Source organism: Carassius carassius, chromosome 4 (genome assembly GCF_963082965.1).
Source record: "Carassius carassius chromosome 4, fCarCar2.1, whole genome shotgun sequence".
NCBI lineage: Eukaryota > Metazoa > Chordata > Actinopteri > Cypriniformes > Cyprinidae > Carassius > Carassius carassius.
The window spans coordinates 26,094,232-26,113,553 of NC_081758.1; the positions used below are offsets into that span (position 1 = coordinate 26,094,232).

The 19,322-nt window shown below is 37.4% G+C and overlaps 1 protein-coding gene across 1 annotated transcript in view; it reads left to right on the plus strand.

Annotated features, from left to right (window-relative positions):
- Positions 1 to 838: 838 nt before the first annotated feature.
- LOC132139616 (fibrinogen C domain-containing protein 1-like) overlaps positions 839 to 19,322 on the plus strand; it is a 101,974-nt gene continuing 83,490 nt past the window's right edge. Inside the window, exon 1 of the mRNA XM_059548100.1 lies at positions 839 to 949. Coding sequence (XP_059404083.1) covers positions 878 to 949 — 72 coding nt within the window. The 5' untranslated portion in view covers positions 839 to 877. The remainder of the gene's footprint in view (positions 950 to 19,322) is intronic.

The window sequence follows — 19,322 nt, forward strand, 5'->3', positions numbered from 1 at the left end:
ACTCATTGTGTTGCGTCCTCGAATTCAATTTGTCTTCCAATGCTCAAGCAATCTTTCGTGACGGCTCATTTTATTGCATGTTGAGCTGGAAGTGGGAGTTTCTTAAACTAGACGAGGGGTGTGGAAAAGACGTTTCAGTGCCGACGGTGTCTGGAAGCGAAACTGAGCGCGCACCGGGAGCGCGTTTACCGGACTTCTGTGACGCTCGAGGAGATTTGCTCACGAGTAGGTACCCCGTTAATCTGCCCTGCTTGTAAACCTTGTCAAAACGAGACAATCCTTCGCCCTCTGTCAGGTAAACTAGGACACCCTGGGAAACGGATTGAATTCCTTCTTCAAATTACAGCCAAATGGTTGCAGTTCGAACCACCCGCACGCGCCGTGCTTGAAGGAACTTTACAGCCACACTCTGTCCATCCCGCTAACGGTTTAGGAATACTAAGTTATATCACTTTTAAACGACTCTTCGGGACTACACGTCTGCTACTCGTTTTTGACAGAAACATTAGAATAGTATTTTTATTATTTTTTATGTGTACGTTTTGAGTGGCGTTGGCTTGGATATACACGCGCGCGTCACTTAATTTGCGCCGGTTTTTACCGTCATTTTCCCTCGTGTGGAATATCTGAGGACTTTATTGAACGCTCCAATAAAGAGTCTTCGCCGCCTCTTTTAGACCAGAATTAGTGGGGTCCAGGAGTAGAGGCTAGATCTGGATCTTCTTGATCTAGCGCACTCTCCTCACTGTCCTTTTTTTCTTTCACCCCAAAGGTTATTTGTCTATTTCCATGGAATAACTGATCAGGAAAACGACTGAACTACAAAGTGTCTTGTTGTTGTAACTGGCAGCCGGTTTAAGGTTGGTTCTTCTCCGGAATGCTCAATGATCGATGGGGAATCATGAACAGCTCACCGGAACTCGAAGACGGACAGCGGGGCAAGAATCAGGTGCGTCCCCCACTCGCGTACACTTCTTAAAATATACTGAATCTAGTTTTTGGATGAAACACAATAGCTACTCATGTGTGTGCTTGGGGGGTACAGAGAGAGCAGCGTATAGCACAATGAATTGAGTGCGGCTTGTTCCTGTCACTCCGCATAAGCGCGCCCGTAGATCATGCGCGCGGCGGAAAGTGGCTATTTTGTTTCGCATTTTAGCCGAAGAAAAGGGCGCTAGTCATACCAAATGCAGCTGTTCTATGAATTTGGAGCTAAGTGCTGTGGTGGAATTGTTCATTTTTTTAATGAATGAATGAATGTGATGGGAATGACCATACCATACACACCACATAGGCTTCAAAATCACAGTGAAGTTTAAAGAGGAATGACACAAACGCATTTACGTGTTAAAAGTGTGTAAAACTGGTTTATGGTGAATGCATGTTTTAATGGACATTAGTGGTGTATAATATTGCTTCAGTTTTGTCTATGCATTTGTCAATGACGTGAGTAGAAAACCTTAAAACGGGCACACATTAAATTACACTAAAAAACAAAACATCAAAAGCAATGTCAAAACCAACACAGCTCGATAAATACTAAAGGCTTGAGTACACACCCACACCATCACACAATCAACTATACACAGACTGTAGGGGGTGAGAGAGTAGATAGTGTTGTGAGTATTCAGCTTATCTTCATGATCTTGATCTTCATCTCTGTCTCCATTCATCTCCATATTTATTCATAATTTGTGTATATTTGTGATTTTGAAGATTAGACCAAGAAGGTTGACGGTTTTCCTGTGTTTCTCTATATTTGGATTAAATAGTGTATAGAGAGAGAGAGAGAGAGAGAGAGAAAGAGAGAGAGAGAGAGAGAGAGAGACCTAAACGTGTTGATTTTCTACTCTGATCTTGTCTAAGGTCTTTGGATTCAGGTATGGCTTTTAGTTTGCTACTATGTAATGGTGCCATCATTAGTAGCATATGAAATGGCTCTATGTCAGTTCATGCCATTCTGATTCATGGCAGTTGTTTTTTATCCTGTAGGTTGGTTAGGCTTAGATGTTGTGCAGAAGTAACATAATACACCTAAGAATTTACATCAGTTTTAGTGGCAACAAAATGGGGATCTGTTTTCAAGCTTTTGACATTTGAATAAGGGAAATATAGTTTTTAATCAGTAAAGAAGTTTCCAGGATTTTCTCAGCACACACACAACTGCAGTGATGGAGTGAGTCGTTTTTTGCTGACAACAGTCCACACGGTGCTCCATACATGCATTTAAAACTATTGACTTTAAGTGACTGTTTCCTCTGGAAACTGGTGTGTGTTTTGTTTATTTTTAAGTTAGTTATAAAAATAATGATTTTATGATTATGATGAGGGGCCTGTCCTGTCTTCTGCATGTTTCCACTGTACATTCACGCTGTCCTAAATTGGCAAACTTAATTTTTTTTTCAATGTAGGAATTTTGAAATAAAATTAAAATAATATTAAAATCTCTAAACAGTCTACTGAAACACACACTTATAGTATATACACATGCCTGTCTATTTAAAAAGTCAGGACCATGGACAGCAACAACCACAGGTCTTGCATCACATTCAGAACCATGGACAGAACCAGTTTGGTTCTTGAGTCTCTATTTGGAGGATATAATCTAATTTATGAACTCAAACATTTTATTCAATCTATCATTTTGTGTTTAAAACCAACATAACCACAAGAAAACTACTGCTAATCACACACACGCATGCACGCATGCACAAAATACAGCTAAAAAATGAAGAGGAGTGACGAATTACACCACCCATTCATGGGCTGAGCTATGAATGACTAATGGTTTCTGCTTGTATGGGAAAAAGGGAGGAGACATCAAGAGAAAAGTTGAGAAGGAAATCAGGTTGGACCGGGATGGAGTTCTGGGTATTCCTGTTAGCTTTAGGATAAGCTGTAAGGGAAACACACACACACACACACACACACACACACACACACACACACACACATAGATACATTTGTTTGTGTTTTGTTTTACATTGAAATTAGCATTCTACAGCATATGTTGCTGTTGAAACAAATTCCCTGTTAATGTGTACAATGAAACATAACATCTCTTGAATTTGCTTAACATCTTTTATCTGTGTATGTGTATTGCGGAATATTTTCTCTGTATGTGTCCTTGTGAATATTTTTTTTTTTCTTCCCTTGCCTTTCTCATTTTCTTATTCTCCTCTTGTCTAACATTTTCTCCTCTGCTCTCTTTCTCCCTCTCTTTCACCATCTGTCTCCTACCCTGCCTCTTACCCTTTCCCTGTCAGTCAGTTTCTTACTTCTTTTCCCTCCATCAGGTCAAACACTGACATTTTTGTCAATAGAAGCCTAAAGGGGGCCATGATCATTTTCTTTTTCTTTTTCCTGTCCAGCCTTTCCCTCAAACCTCTTCTCACTTTCTCATCTATCCTTCCCCATGTTGTTGCATGCTCTCGCATACTATATATACACAAGGGATCGTAAGCTAGGCACACATCACCCAAGATTACTTCAATGAAGAATAAAGATTTGCCTTGGCCAAGTTGTGCAGAGGATTGTGGCTTTGCACCCTGATGGAACTCAGTGAGTGCTGCATTGGTACCTGCATTCTCTTGTCCATCCCGTACACTTCCTGCTATGCATTCAGTGCCACATCTGACAATAGCCTCAAGCTATTTGCCATGGCTCACTCACTGAGAAAAAAAAAAAAAAAAAAATTATATATATATATATATATATATATATATATATATATATATATATATATATATATATATATATATACATCTGTAGTGAAATTTTCATAAATTTAGGCTTAGTCATAAATTGTGGTTATGGGTGAAGCATGTCGAAGAGCACTTGTTACACAGATGAGAAAGTACTAAGTGGCGTTTTTTTTATGCTCTTTTAGTGGAAGGGATCTGCACTCATGTGGATTTCAACATCACCCACTACATTCAGGGCTACCTTTTCTATTGTAGATCACGTTCAAGATATCTGTACATTCTTCACAACCATTTACAATGTCCTTCAAAGTTTGGAAAAATCCCAGGATAAGTAGGGTTTGAAGAATGTCAGCATAAATTCTTCATCATTTTGTGATGAATTTACATTGACTAGATACAACACAAACCGTGCAAACATTATAACAAAGAAAAATACTAGAGCTATACTTGGAGTATCTCCAAACAGTTCTGATGGAAATGTTGTGTCCAAATTGAATTGGAAATCAGTCAGACTAGACATGTTTCCTCAATAATAATCAAAAATAAACTTTGGACCAAACTGAATACTGTAATTAGGCACCACAGCTGCAAAAGTGGCATGTTTGACTAACTTTCATCATTGTGTAATAAAAAAGAAAATATGCTGATACATTTCCAAACTTTTAGAGGGCTCTGTACAGTGTAAATGTAAAATGTAAAAGTCGCTTTTCAGTATATACACATATATCTAATTAATTTGTTTTAAGATGTTTTTTTCTTGTAGTTTTCATCTAAGATTTGAAATATGTACTCTGATGCATTTGCTTATGTTTTTTGCAACCCAGTCTAATGACGAAACTTACCTTGGTGAACTTTTTTGAAAGATGCAAAACGTACCAATAAGTACATATCACTGCAGTTTCCAACAGAAATGAACACTAGAGGCAGTAAAACATTAAGCACTTTTAATCATTTTCATACACAGTTTTGGACTTTACATCCCTTAACCAGATCCATATGTTTTGCTTTCCATACGTAACAATCTTGCTCGGTAGCTCAGGTGTGGAATTGACAAGCTTGTAATTATTTATTGGCATTTTCCAATTACCTCATCATATAGTTGAATTTGTTATGTATATATTTCATATTATATATATATATATACACACACTGTATATAGCACTTCAGGTTTGGTGAATGCAGTGCAAACAATCTGATTATTTTCCATGAGTCCAATATGCACATGGTATATTGTTATGACAATCGCGTGACAGTAATACTAATATTATTAGTATCAGTAATATTGTTGTTCTGTTTATTGACTTTATATGGATATTTTCTCTTCACTGTTAGTTTCCTTTTTTTTTTTTTGGCAGTGCTAGGAGTGCTAGGTTACATATTGATGTACATTGCCACTGTTATATCAATGTTTGTTTGTTTGTGTGTGTGTGTGTGTGTGTGTGTGTGTGTGTGTGTGTGTGTGTGTGTGTGTGTGTGTGTGTGTGTGCGTGTGTGTGTGTACAGCTTTGTTAAACTATTGAATTATTTTTGTGTCTGGCTTTGTTAACTCCTGATCACTCTTCTGAGCCAAAGATTGCACAATTCACTTCATATTGAAAAACGAATACTCAGTTGCCTTGACATTTATTATTTATATATTTATTTTATTGACTGAACAAGAAATTTTGATTTAGCGAATTAACTAATTCAGATTGTCTAAAGAAAGTTGCTAGTTAGAAAAATTATTAAGACTCAGGTTGTTGAGAGAACTCACAGTGCATTGCATCATGTTGCCTTGATTTTTCATTTTAACTTGGTTTATATATAATAAAAAAATATATATATATTTCAGTTTTGATGAGTGCAGACTTATGAATTATATAAAGTAATTGTAGAAAAAACAAAAACAATAAAATGGCTATTGTGCATAAGGTTGTTGATTAATGATATAATTTAGCATCATTTTGCCTTTCTGCTCTGTGTTTGTATATTTTGCCTATGTTTATGCTTATGTGTGTGGTGTATTGGGATGTGGATGTGTGAGTTGATTTAACACTTAGTCCTAATAGCATCATTAAGACGGAATGATGTGATCAAGAATGTCAAGGTTAATCACTGAGCTAATTACAGTCAAGAGATAGAGATTAAAGGAGGGGGGAAAGAGCAAGAGACAGTTCACCTTCTCAAGATTTACCAGTCTGTAACCATACAGTATTTCACATCTTGAGGACAGCACACAGACACACAATCAGTCTGTTAGATGATGACTGTATGAGGGCGGCAGCTATAAGGGTCGCTAATGGCAATAGTTTCAAACCCTTGTTTCTAAAAAAGACCAATAACTGATAGATTTAGTGAAAGATTTGAAAAGCGAATGAGGGAGAAAGAGACACATATTGCAGGTGCCACACTAGAGATCCAAGCCCACGGTAACAGTAATCCAGAACATTAATTATTTACACTGCATCTAAACTCAATCTAGTACACAAATCAATTCCTCTGCACAACACACGGGGGAGGAAAAAGAAGGGATGGAAGGAAAGAAAGAAGGAGGGAGGGAGGGAGGGAGGGAGAGAGAGCAGATTAATAAAATTAATTTAAGAGGTTATTCAAATGCTAAATTATTTACATGCCAAATCAATCAGTAGAGCTCAGAATGGATAGGTGCAAGATTGCCTCACTTTAAGGCAGTGCAGAGGGGATGGAATGAAGTGAGAGAACTCGGTAAAAGGCATTAGAGTGAGGCCAAATGATTATATATATATAAAAAAAAAAGAATTTACTACCAATAACTGCTTATATTCTAAGAAATAAGGAAGGTGACTCAACCAGAAACCATGCAGTACTGTGTTTTTTTGCCACGTTAAACCTAGAACCTTCTACTTTGTAAAAGACCATTTTATATACATTCCCTCTTGTTCCCCAGCTTGTATAAATCAATGAAAGCAGGGCCAACATTAGTGGTGTTGAAACTACTAAGGGCAAGTGAGATCAGTTTAAGTGTTACTGGAAGTGTGCTGTAGAGATGCAGGTCAATTTATACTCTAAAGTCATTCCTGCTTGTGTATGTGTGTTATCTAATAGGCAACCTTTATTTTTCATTGCTTTTTTCATGACAGTTTAGTCATGTTTTGTTAGTTGTTATTTCTATTATACCCTAAATGTTAGCAGTGTAGACAAACTCCTGTGATACAGTGATTTTCTTTTCACTTGGAAACTTCTTTTAATTTAATTAATATTTATTAGAAGTATTTTCTTCTTTTTTTAAATAAATAAATAATGTACTTGTAATTAATTGTTTATTTCTATGATAAGGAATTGTAATACTGATGCCTACAGACAGTTCTTTGAAAACAGAGATAGAGAACCAAAATAAATGGCTTCTATATGACATTTTTACAGTTTTATAGCACAAGAAAACTTTCCGCTGCGTTCAGGTAGAATAACCATCACTGTTCCCCTTCTTGCTTTCACAATGCATAATAAAACCAATGTCACATGATACAATGGCAATCATATTTTAAATAGTGAGCACAAATCCATTCGTCTGCAGTATTCTCGCACTGACTGAGCAAAAGTCGGTGAAGACTTGAAGTAGTATTTGAGGGAAATAATGACTTTCTCCATCTGAATGACTTTGGGCCACAGGTGTACTTTATAATGAGTCTATGTGCCTCAGTTATGGCTGAATGCTACGTTGATTGATAGGTTTGGAGATCTGTCACTCAGCTTTTATAAGACTTATAGAGAAATACACAAACAGACAAAACTAGAAGTTGATTTGGAATGTAGCCTACCTGTCAAAAACTGCCATCAATGTGATGATTTTAAATACTTACTGCATTAGTCTTATATAATGATGTTTTGTGTTTTAAAGTGCTGTAATAATGGATATGTATGGCAAATGTAAATGCACAAGGCCTCTGCAATAGCAGCAAATTGTGTACTTTAAAGGTGCTCCATATTAAAGCCACTGTGGAGATACTGCCAGGCTTTAAAATGAGCCCAATTAGAGGCAAGGAAAGCAGAATGGCAATTTTATCATTAGCTCTTCTGAGTAATTCACTAAATTAGAGCAGCTCTTGTTAAAGTTTAATTTTGAAACATTCTGAATAGATGGCTATAATTGCCACAAGGTAATAATGAGTTTTTAGGCTAACTCACTTTAAACAGGCTCAAAATGAGGTTTGCATAAATTGTAGATTATCATTGTTAGATTTGTAAGACATTTTAGCATTTGTTTGATTTTTGCAAAGAGGTTTAAGCTCATTAGTGAAATAAACTATGCAATAACAGCAACTGAAAATGCTGTTGTGTTTCTATAAGATTAATAGCTCATCATTATTGTTGCATTATAAACAGATTTATTCTCATGACGATAGTGTAAAGGTCAAAAGTTCAGCCAAAAATGAAAATACTTCATCATTTACTAACCCTCATGTTGTTCTAAACCTGTATGACTTTCTTTCTTATGTAATGCACAAAAGACTATTGAAGAACTATTGCCCTTTACAGTTTTTGCCCCCAAACTGAGCTATGAATAAATAATTTAAAATGTATTTACATAAATAAATAAATATAAATCAATAAATCTTTGAGAATCTGTTTCTTTTCAGTCAACGTATATTTAATTATTTCTATGGTAACAGGTGAATTTTTGGGTTAGGAAGTTAGGTTAATATATTGTGCTTTTATTTTATTTTATTTTGGTTAGGGTTTAGGAATGAGGTCTTAAAATAAGGAAGTTTTTTTATTATTATTTTGGGCTGGTCAACTCCTGAAGGAAATTCCCTATTCATTTATTTTGATGGTTGTTTTTTTTGTTTGGTTTAATTAAAAACCCTCAAAAGAATCCCAGCTTTCTCTCTCTCTTTTCGTGTTGCATCCTTTACCCCTAGACAGGGCGTAACACTCTTGTCTGAGCAGGCAGCATGACATGGTCATAGTTTAATATGGCAAGCACACTGCTTGGAAGTATGATTTTAACCAGTACTGACATTGTGAGAGGAATGTCACACTGCCTACTTATACCATATTTGTGGGCTTAAATTTAGCTTTAGCCAAAAAGTCTATTGGGGCTTGTTTAAGTGTCAGCAGCAATTTCAATCCAGTCATGTTGTCTAAACAAATACAAACTGGGTCAATTCCCAGAACCACATAGAGTATTAATTACCAACAGTATATTTGCGTCGGGCACGTACTGAATGCAAAACAAACTTTCCCTAGATACAAATAATCTTTTAGCAAATTTTTATCACTTTGTCAGTCAATTCCATTAGCACATTGTAGAGCTTTTATCTCTTCACTTGAGTAACTAAGTGGGAAGATATCCTTTCCCCTGCATGTCTTGTTCACACTGGACCTATGGGTAACTGAATTGAAGGTGCAAAAAGGTTACAGAGTCACTATATACATAGACCTAAAATGAGCAAATGCTGTATCCTGATTAGAACCTGACTGATAAGGGTTTTTTGGGGGCTGATATAGATATTTGGGAGTAAAACAAGACCGATAACGATATTCATGTTTCAGTCACGTGACTTTTTTTGTCACTGCCGTCATCTTTAGGACCTTGCATAGCCTCTCCTCAGTGTTTAGAAACCAAAATAACACTCCACCAACAACAGAAAACAATGATATTTAAAAACAAAATACATACTTTAGGATTAGATCCTTATTTTCTGTCACGCAAACTGCTGACTCCACTAAAGTCTAGCTGAAACTTACAAATTTGACGTTTGCTGATAGGCTATTTACATCTACCTCATACGCAAACCCTCTCTGTACACTCAGGCCATTTTCAGTTAAATTTTTACCTGCTAGAGATTTGTTCATCGGTGCGGATCCATCTGCCACACCCGGCTTGGATGCCTGTGTACTCATTTTCAGATTCTAGACTGAATCGCCCGGACCAGATGCGACAGTGAGCTTATTGTGGGTCATTGTGCAGGATGACTTTCCACATCTCAGTCCAGTGAGTTCTTTGCTTGGGAAATTTCATTTCTGCACCTGTAAAGAGCACATAATGCATACGTATCTGTTAGAGATCGACCAATATGGGTTTTTCTATAGCCAATGCCAATGCCAATGCTGATGTTTAGAGGTCAGGGTCAGCCGATGGCCGATATATGCTTCTAATTTTTTGGGCCGATATCTTGAAGTTTTCCCCTTCATTTGCATGCTAAAATGTCACACTAATAATAAGTGGATGCACAACATTTCTAAACTTATCATCATTTATTGAGCACTGACTTGAACCATCTCTCGAATCTTAATTTTGTGCACTGCACAGTATTAAAATAAAAAAATTATCCAAAGTTAACCAAACAAATCAATAAACTGACCAAGTATTAACTATATAAAACAGGTAAGCACAGCCACAAACGCCACAGTTACGTTTGGGATAATTTTATAAGTAGTTTAATTATAATTATATTATAAGTTTAATAGTAAGTGTCATTTTAAAACATTGCAATTGCATTTTAAAATACAACAACGAGCACCACAAAACCATTTAAAGAGGCACATTCAGTGGTCACCTTGATGGGAAACAGTCAACAAAGTAAAATGATCTCAAACGTATGGCGCGCTTTCTTCATTTTATCAAATGATCATAATCACATCTATTCATTTTACAGTCCTGCTACTAACATTTTATTCAGACTAAAACCCCTTTAATTCGGGTGAGTAAGCTTTTTTTCCAAGTGGCTTTTGCATATAATAATAATACCGCTGCAGACGCATTTTGCAGCATGATCGTTAATTTAAACGGCGATTGATCATGGAAATTATCGAATATTGACATCCCTAAATACAAATGAGTTGGATGGAAACCTTGCTATTGTCTGCATCAAACCATGCTTCCGAACAAAAATCATTCACCGTTCTGGGCAGCTCCAGGACAGCTGTCTCTCTGAGCATGGTGCGGTCTGTGAGCAGCGGAGTAACATAGCCCTCAATCACGCTGCAGTATTTGTGAGAGCTGACAACTTCTCCACCCCATTTACAGAGTGAAATTCTCTGACTACCTTTATCTCCCAGGACTGTTGTTGAATCTTCCAAAAGTTTTGGCTTGGGGTCCTTCACATGCGGCAGCAGCTCTTTCAACCGCACCAATAAAACGGGGCTGCCCGTCGACATGCCTGACTTTAAATTGGCGCTACTAAACACGGATATCAGCCGATGCCGATATATTAAAAAAATGACAAGAAGCAGCCCGATATATCGGCCGACCGATATATCGGTCGACCTATAGTATCTGTTACTAAAGATCTAACTGAATGCACCAAACTGAATGAAATTATATTGTATTAAAGCACATGTTTTTTGAAAGACTATTTATTTATTGTTATTTACCCATTTAATCCTAGTACATTAAGTGGCTGTTTCCAGTATGAGCCGTGGGAACAGGAGCGAGCCCGGTGGAGTGATTGGAAATGAGCGACACATGCTCAACCCACCGGTCTCGAGTCCCACGGAGGAGATGGAAGGATATAAAACAGGAGCGACGACAGTGAAGGACGAGAGATGACCAGGCCTGGATTTTAGTTTGTGTTTTGGTTTTGTTTTGTGTTTATTTTATTATTAAAGCTTTCATTTTGATTGTCTGCCGGTTCCCGCCTCCTTCTTTCCGTGATCATGGAGTTTTTAATGCGTTACAGTGGTTACGAAGCCCGGGAGAAGGAGGGACGCGCTGCTGAAGATCCCTCGCGGCTGTATTGAATCCGCGGTGCCATCGAGCAGGCGAGGGAGTGTGCCGCCATGGAAGCTTGAGGCGGTGGTCTGGAGTGAGTTGCCGGGGACGGGCGAGCTCGCTGCCGGCCGCCCGTGATGTGGAGGGGCGGCTGCCGTCCGTGAGGGCACGGAGGAGTCATCGCCGTTCGCCAGGGGGCCGGAGCCTGCTGCCTCTGTGAAGGAATCCGGAGGAGCAGGGAACGGGGGACTCCTGCCGGCTGCCCAAAACCGGAGGAGCTGTCGCTGTCCACCGGGCGGCGGAGGAGTGAAAAAAAAAATAAGTCAGGGGTAGAGCGCAGTCTCGTGGGTACCCCACCGGCCTGCAAGGGGCCATGGGGGTATGTGACGAGTGGGGCGGGGCCGTGAGCCGTGGGAACGGAGCGATGCCGGTGGAGTGATTGAGAAATGAGCATTCACAAATGAGTGAAATGACACCTGCTCGACCCGCCGGTCTTGAGTCCCACGGAGGAGATGGAAGGATATAAAACAGGAGCGACGACAGTGAAGGACGAGAGAGGACCAGGCCTGGATTTTAGTTTGTGTTTTGATTTTGTTTGTGCGCGGCAGTCGGCCATGAGGGGCTGTTGCGCTGTTTTGTGTTTATTTTGATTATTAAAGTTTGGTTTGATTGTCCGCCGGTTCACGCCTCCTTCTTCCCGTTATCATGGAGTTTTATCGTTACACTCTTCTTTTGAGTTCTGCAAAAAAAAAAAATTAAATAAAAAAAAATAAGTCAGGGGTTTAGAAAAAATAAAATAATTGATCACAGAATTCTGTGTTTAAATTAATAGAAAAGCTCTTCAATAGTCAGCACTGTGCAGAAAAAAAATAACAGTGAATGCCACAATAAAATGCTTTACAAATACATACTCAATACATCCATAGCTTCCTGTTGGTCAGTTTGTTTCTTCAGTTAATTAAGATTCCCCCAATTGTTGCGCAACACATTTTATTACATGGCATAATTATGCTCAGTGCAGACATGTACTTGAACGTACTGTCTCATCGACTCTAACTGTTCCTTGCTATTCCATTCAGAGAAGTATAATAAAGATGATGTCCACTGCTGCACAGGTGTCTGAGGAACTTCTGCCATTTCTTCTGCGATGACACTTCTCTTGGTTACTAAAAAACTGTGATTCTGTGTTTTGTTGTAGTTAGTTACATGTGTTTTGGTAGTGGTGAGCACCTGTAAATTAAAGTCTGCTTACAGCAACTGTAACTGTAAACCTGTAACTTAACGTACTGCAACTGTAAAAGCAAGACACAGCTACTGCAAGTAACCTCAGGCATATTGAGGCATATAAATTTGATTGTCATCGTAAAAATCACTGCAACTAGCTTATATTTTGTTAGCTGAGATTGTTTGAAAAGAATGCTCTTCTAGAATTAGAATACTAATAGTACAAACAAATCCTCTTCACTCTAACATCGGCTGATTTTCTTTATGTCTAGTCTATATTATAGTACAGTATAGTCCAAAATTTGTACATATGAATATATATATATATATATATATATATATATATATATATATATATATATATATATATATATATATATATATATATATATATATATATATATATATATATATATACACACACAAACACACACACAAAAACATGTTTTGCAATGATAAATCAAATGTGGTGCTAAAACACATAATGAGGTGACAAACATAGACCTATATAGTGGAGGCAGAGTATTTAAATATTTAACAATAAACTTTATTATTCAGAATGAGTCTGACATCAGTGCACTTAACAGTAAAATTCACTTCACTTATTATAAATAACTTAAATAGAACAAAATATATGTAACTTGACTTAAGATATTAAACAAGATAACTGTGTAGGGCAAGCAACCAACAGAGGCAGGTTTATGCAGGAAGCACAGCTTTTCTAAATGTAAACACCTAAAATTAATAAATAATAATAATTAATAGTATTTTTTTCACAAACTCTGTGTTTTGTGTTTTCTACTTATCAAATGAACATGCAGGATATTTGTCGTCTTTTTGCAGTTTAATTTTCACAGACACAGTCTCTCTCTCTCTCTCTCTCTCTCTCTCTCTCTCTCTCTCTCTCTATATATATATATATATATATATATATATATATATATATATATATATATATATATATATATATATATATATATATATATGTGTGTGTGTGTGTGTGCGTGTGTACTGACCTGTTTTTTAGTTATTCATCAAACATTTGACAAATTCCATGAATTTATGCATTTTTAGGACTGGATTCTGTGATTTCGTCCATGTGTTCTGCATAACGGAAATCATAGGGCCTTACTAATGTAGCAAACAAATATGAAAAGCTCATTGTGAGAGTAAAAGACAAGAACATTGTTGTTTATTTATTGAGCAATGAGTCTCTCCAACTAGGTGACGACGTAGCATTAAATGTAATTTTATTAATAAGATTCGGGAGGAGCGCGTCAGATACTTAGCCTAATCAACACAGGTGGACCATAATCAAGTAATCAATCCCATAGTATAAATATCGCTGACTTACCTCTATCCATTGACGGTTTATCAGCATCCCTCCTCCACCCCATCTCCTCACTTCAAGTTCACTTTATAAATAGACGGGGAAGGGGGGGGGGTACTCTAGGTTCGGGCCATTCCCGAGCTCGGAGCCCTTCCCCGGACAGCACGCCAAATACGCATTCCATACCTCAGCTAATTATATGTAAGCGTGAACTATTGAAATCACCATTCAACAGACTCAAGCCACCACTGTACTGCAATCTGTTGGACTTCAGAAAGATCTTTTCAGTCTGCTATGTTACTGATTTTACTGACAAACGATGCTGTCACCATGTCTGTGCCGCAACAGGAACGTGACAAAACGACCATTAAAAATCATTTGAACTTTGTGTCAGAACGTCTTAAATAGAATGAGGCATCAGTTTACAATAGACTGATGTGTTAAACATGAGTTCTGGGCTAGGTGTGGCTGGTACAAACACTAGCATTGACTGAGAGGCCGAGATCAGATCCGGTTGGCCGTAACACAGGCTTTAATGCGCCGCAAACGTGTGCCGTGATATGCAAATCAGCTCTAGTTTCTAACATTACTGAATCTGCTGTTAAAAATTTGCCATCCATTCATCATATCATCATGCAAAACTAAGAATTAGAATCATTGTGATTTGATGATCAAATATAGGTGCAGGAGGGTGATGGACGGATAACTTGAAGCAGCGGTTTCGGGTAAAGTTTGATCTCAGTCGCGCATCTCTACACTACAGTGACCTGTATCACCAATAGCAAACAATGGAGAGTGCTCTGCTGGACAAACTAAGTAATTAGATTCGATTCGATTCGATTCGATTCGATTCAACTTTATTGTCATTGCATATGTAAGGTACAAGGCAATGAAATGCAGTTAGCATCTAACCAGAAGTGCAATAAACAGTAAGTACAGAATATACAGGGTCTACAATATGTACTGTACAATATATATATACAGATAAGGCAGTATCTATCTATCTATCTATCTATCTATCTATCTATCTATCTATCTATCTATCTATCTATCTATTGGTCTGTGTCTGTCTGTCTGCCTATAAATCGTCAAACATCATGGGTTTCAAACTTTGTTTTTTAAAACTTTCAAAATGTTATCAGTTTAAGTTTAAAAATAAATTATATTTTATACATGAAAAATGGAAATGTATTTATTTATTTAAATTTAAAACTAATTGATAATAAAAACCATTTTAATTTTGCTTATTCACATTTTGCATCATGTTTGCTACCATCATTAAAACTCTATTCAAATTCAGGAATTTAACTGAAATTTTCCCCGTTTGATTCTAAATGATGCACAACACTGTTCGGTAAAAGACTCAGATGTTCAGATTGCAAACAGGCTAATGAATGTAGGATTTGCTATTTTACTAGTTATTTGTCATCAGATTGTAATTTTAGATGTGAAGCAAGCCACTTATTGCATGAAGGTAAAAAACAGCATTTAATAATAAAGATTGTCTATATTAAGAAATACTCAGGTAGTCTTGTGCATTTAAACAATGCTCAGTTGGTACTGAGAAAATATCCCCCACACCATTACACCACCACCACCAGCATGAACCATTGAGACAAGGCAGGATGGATTCATGCTTTTATGTTCTTTATGTCAAATTCTGACCCTACCAGAGACTCATCAGACCAGGCAACTTTTTCCAATCTTCTATTGTCCATTTTTTTGTGAGCCTGTGTGAACTGTAGCCTCTGTTTCCTGTTCCTGGCACCTGTTGTGGTCTTCTGCTGCTGTAGCCCATCTGCTTCAGGGTTTGACGTGTTGTGAATTCAGAGATGGAATTCTGCATACCTTGGTTTGGAATGGCCTGGGAGGTGATAGAGGCAGAAATTACAGCAAAGATCCTAATTAAGCTCAAATACGGCTCAAACATCATATGATGTGTGCTGTGTATATCTCTTGCCTTTTCTAAACCTGTTAAAACACTCATCTGATTACAGCATTGTGCAACAGAGTGTCACCTGTCGCTACAGTGATGACACTTGAAAGCATGTTCTGGTTGAATAATCACATTTTCACAGACACAATTACTGCTGTACAACTGTTCATTTTCAGCAAAATAATCACTCTTTTATTCTTACTGGAATTGTAGTTACTTTCTAGCAATGTGTTGTGTTCAATTTAGCTTTGAGAAATTTATTTTTCTTTTTTTCGTTTTTTTTCAAACAGGAAATATATATATATATGTATATTTTTGTTCTTTGCAGTATGTTTCATATTGAATTGATAAAAAACTGATATGTCATGGGCCAAGATTCTGTTGCAGGGGTGTTTGAAAACAAAGTGTGTGAGCATGCATTCAATTACAGTTTTTGTTATGCCACAAATTGTCAGTTGTGTTGTTGAACAACTGAGAGGGTGAATTACTCACCATTGCCCAAACATGACATCCTCTTGAGAGAGAGAATATTTAGATTATTTAGAAGCTTTCACTAAAATATCCATAATCACTACCTTGCAGCTGCTGAGAAAAAAAAAGAAAAAAGAAAAAAAAAAAAAACAGACAAAAAAGGTCTGTTGTCCTGGTCCAGCAATTTTTCTTCAAGAGACCTACATTTAATGGATGACGCAATGAGGTTATTTTATTTTTAGTGATATGATACCATAATATAATCCAAAATCACTGCCTTCCAGTTGGCTCTGAAGAGGCCTAGCCACCCGCATTGCCCTGAAAAGGGTTTCTGATGACATGTGAATCAACGCACAGCATTGGAAGGTAGTAGCTACTCTAATACACACACACACGCACACACACACACACACACACACACACACACACACACACACACACACACACACACACACAGAGGCTCTGAGAGTTCTCTTATCCACCCACCATTAGGTAGGCATCCTCTCTGATGCTCAGTGTTGGAGAGAGAGAGCAAAAGCAACCTGGAATTGATGGGTGAGTGGTAGAGACAGAGATAAGAATGACAGATGAGTGAGAAACTAACATATGTGAAAGCTACAATCACTCACTTGTATTCAGAGTGCATGGCTTTGTGTGTTTTCCCTTGACTGTATTTTCTGTACCAAAGACTGTGTGTTTTTATGCTGGAAGTTGGGGATTATGTATTTGTTTCAAGGCTTTTTAGCCATTTTAGTCAAGTAATTGTCTCCTCTGAACCATTTGAGGGCTTTTTGAGCTTATTGCTGGAGTAATTGCATTCTAAGTGTTTGTGTGGATTACACAGAGACTTTTGAACTCTGTAGTCATTTGCATTAGTCATTCTGACACTTATGACACCATAGATGCAGTTTTATTACCATTATTGTGTGATATTTCTCTTAAAATTGATCTTGAACCTAAAACCTACTTAATACAAAACCAAAATATTAATTGAAAATCTTTTTCAATCTGTTTTAGTTTTTGAGGCTTGTTTGGGTTTTATTTAAAAGGGACATATGATGCTATTTCAGTTTTTCCTTTCTCTTTGGAGTTTTACAAGCTCTTGGTGCATAAAGATCTGTAAAGTTGCAAAGACTAAAGTCTCAAATCCGTTTCATGATTCTAGGAGAGGAGGTAATTCTGACTTTGCTACAACATACTGGCGCTTCTGAATCAGCTACTGTAAGTAAGTTTTGTTAATAAGTATTTGCTTTTGAATGTTCAAATGCAGAGTTTTGCACGTCACATGTGTGTAAGAGAGAGAGAGAGTAGGTCAAACAGTGGAGTCAGCTGTCTTAACTGGGGCTGCTCAATTATGGCAAAAATCATAATCAAGATTTTTTTGGTTAGTATTGTAATCACGAATATTTAACACGATTATGAGGGGGCCATATGACCAAAACTTTATATGAGTGATTTATTTATTTAAATATATATTTAAATATATATTTCCTGTAAATAAGGTTGCTATGACATCTACGTTGTAAAGACCAGCAGAATTTCAAACTAACAAACAAAAAGTCCTCCAAATTATTGAAAATAGTTAAACTGGCAGCAATAAAAATGCAAAGGACAAATACATTAGAATAAAAAGATTCAAATGAAACAAACTGTGCTTTAATGTGTTTTTTTATGCATGCAAGTCTCAAGAAGTATGATTATTTCATTTACTCACTATGCTATTTATTATTAATGTCTCATTTCAGTTTTAGTTCAGCTCTAGTTTTGTTTTTATTGCAGTTTATATGAAAAGGGCCATGTAGCGTGGTACAGCCTACTACAGAGGTGGGGCATAGAGGACCTACAACCCGAATTCCGGAAAAGTTGGGACGTTTTTAAAATTTTAATAAAATGAAAACTAAAAGACTTACAAATCACATGAGCCAATATTTATTCACAATAGAACATAGATAACATAGCAAATGTATAAACTGAGAAAGTTTACAATTTTATGCACAAAATGAGCTCATTTCAATTTTGATTTCTGCTACAGGTCTCAAAATAGTTGGGACGGGGCATGTTTACCATGGTGTAGCATCTCCTTTTCTTTTCAAAACAGTTTGAAGACGTCTGGGCATTGAGGCTATGAGTTGCTGGAGTTTTGCTGTTGGAATTTGGTCCCATTCTTGCCTTATATAGATTTCCAGCTGCTGAAGAGTTCGTGGTCGTCTTTGACGTATTTTTCGTTTAATGATGCGCCAAATGTTCTCTATAGGTGAAAGATCTGGACTGCAGGCAGGCCAGGTTAGCACCCGGACTCTTCTACGACGAAGCCATGCTGTTGTTATAGCTGCAGTATGTGGTTTTGCATTGTCCTGCTGAAATAAACAAGGCCTTCCCTGAAATAGACGTTGTTTGGAGGGAAGCATATGTTGCTCTAAAACCTTTATATACCTTTCAGCATTCACAGAGCCTTCCAAAACATGCAAGCTGCCCATACCGTATGCACTTATGCACCCCCATACCATCAGAGATGCTGGCTTTTGAACTGAACGCTGATAACATGCTGGAAGGTCTCCCTCCTCTTTAGCCCGGAGGACACGGCGTCCGTGATTTCCAACAAGAATGTCAAATTTGGACTCGTCTGACCATAAAACACTATTCAACTTTGAAATAGTCCATTTTAAATGAGCCTTGGCCCACAGGACACGACGGAGCTTCTGGACCATGTTCACATATGGCTTCCTTTTTGCATGATAGAGCTTTAGTTGGCATCTGCTGATGGCACGGCGGATTTTGTTTACCGACAGTGGTTTCTGAAAGTATTCCTGGTCCCATTTAGTAATGTCATTGACACAATCATGCCGATAAGTGATGCAGTGTCGTCTGAGAGCCCGAAGACCACGGGCATCCAATAAAGGTCTCCGGCCTTGTCCCTTACGCACAGAGATTTCTCCAGTTTCTCTGAATCTTTTGATGATGTTATGCACTGTAGATGATGAGATT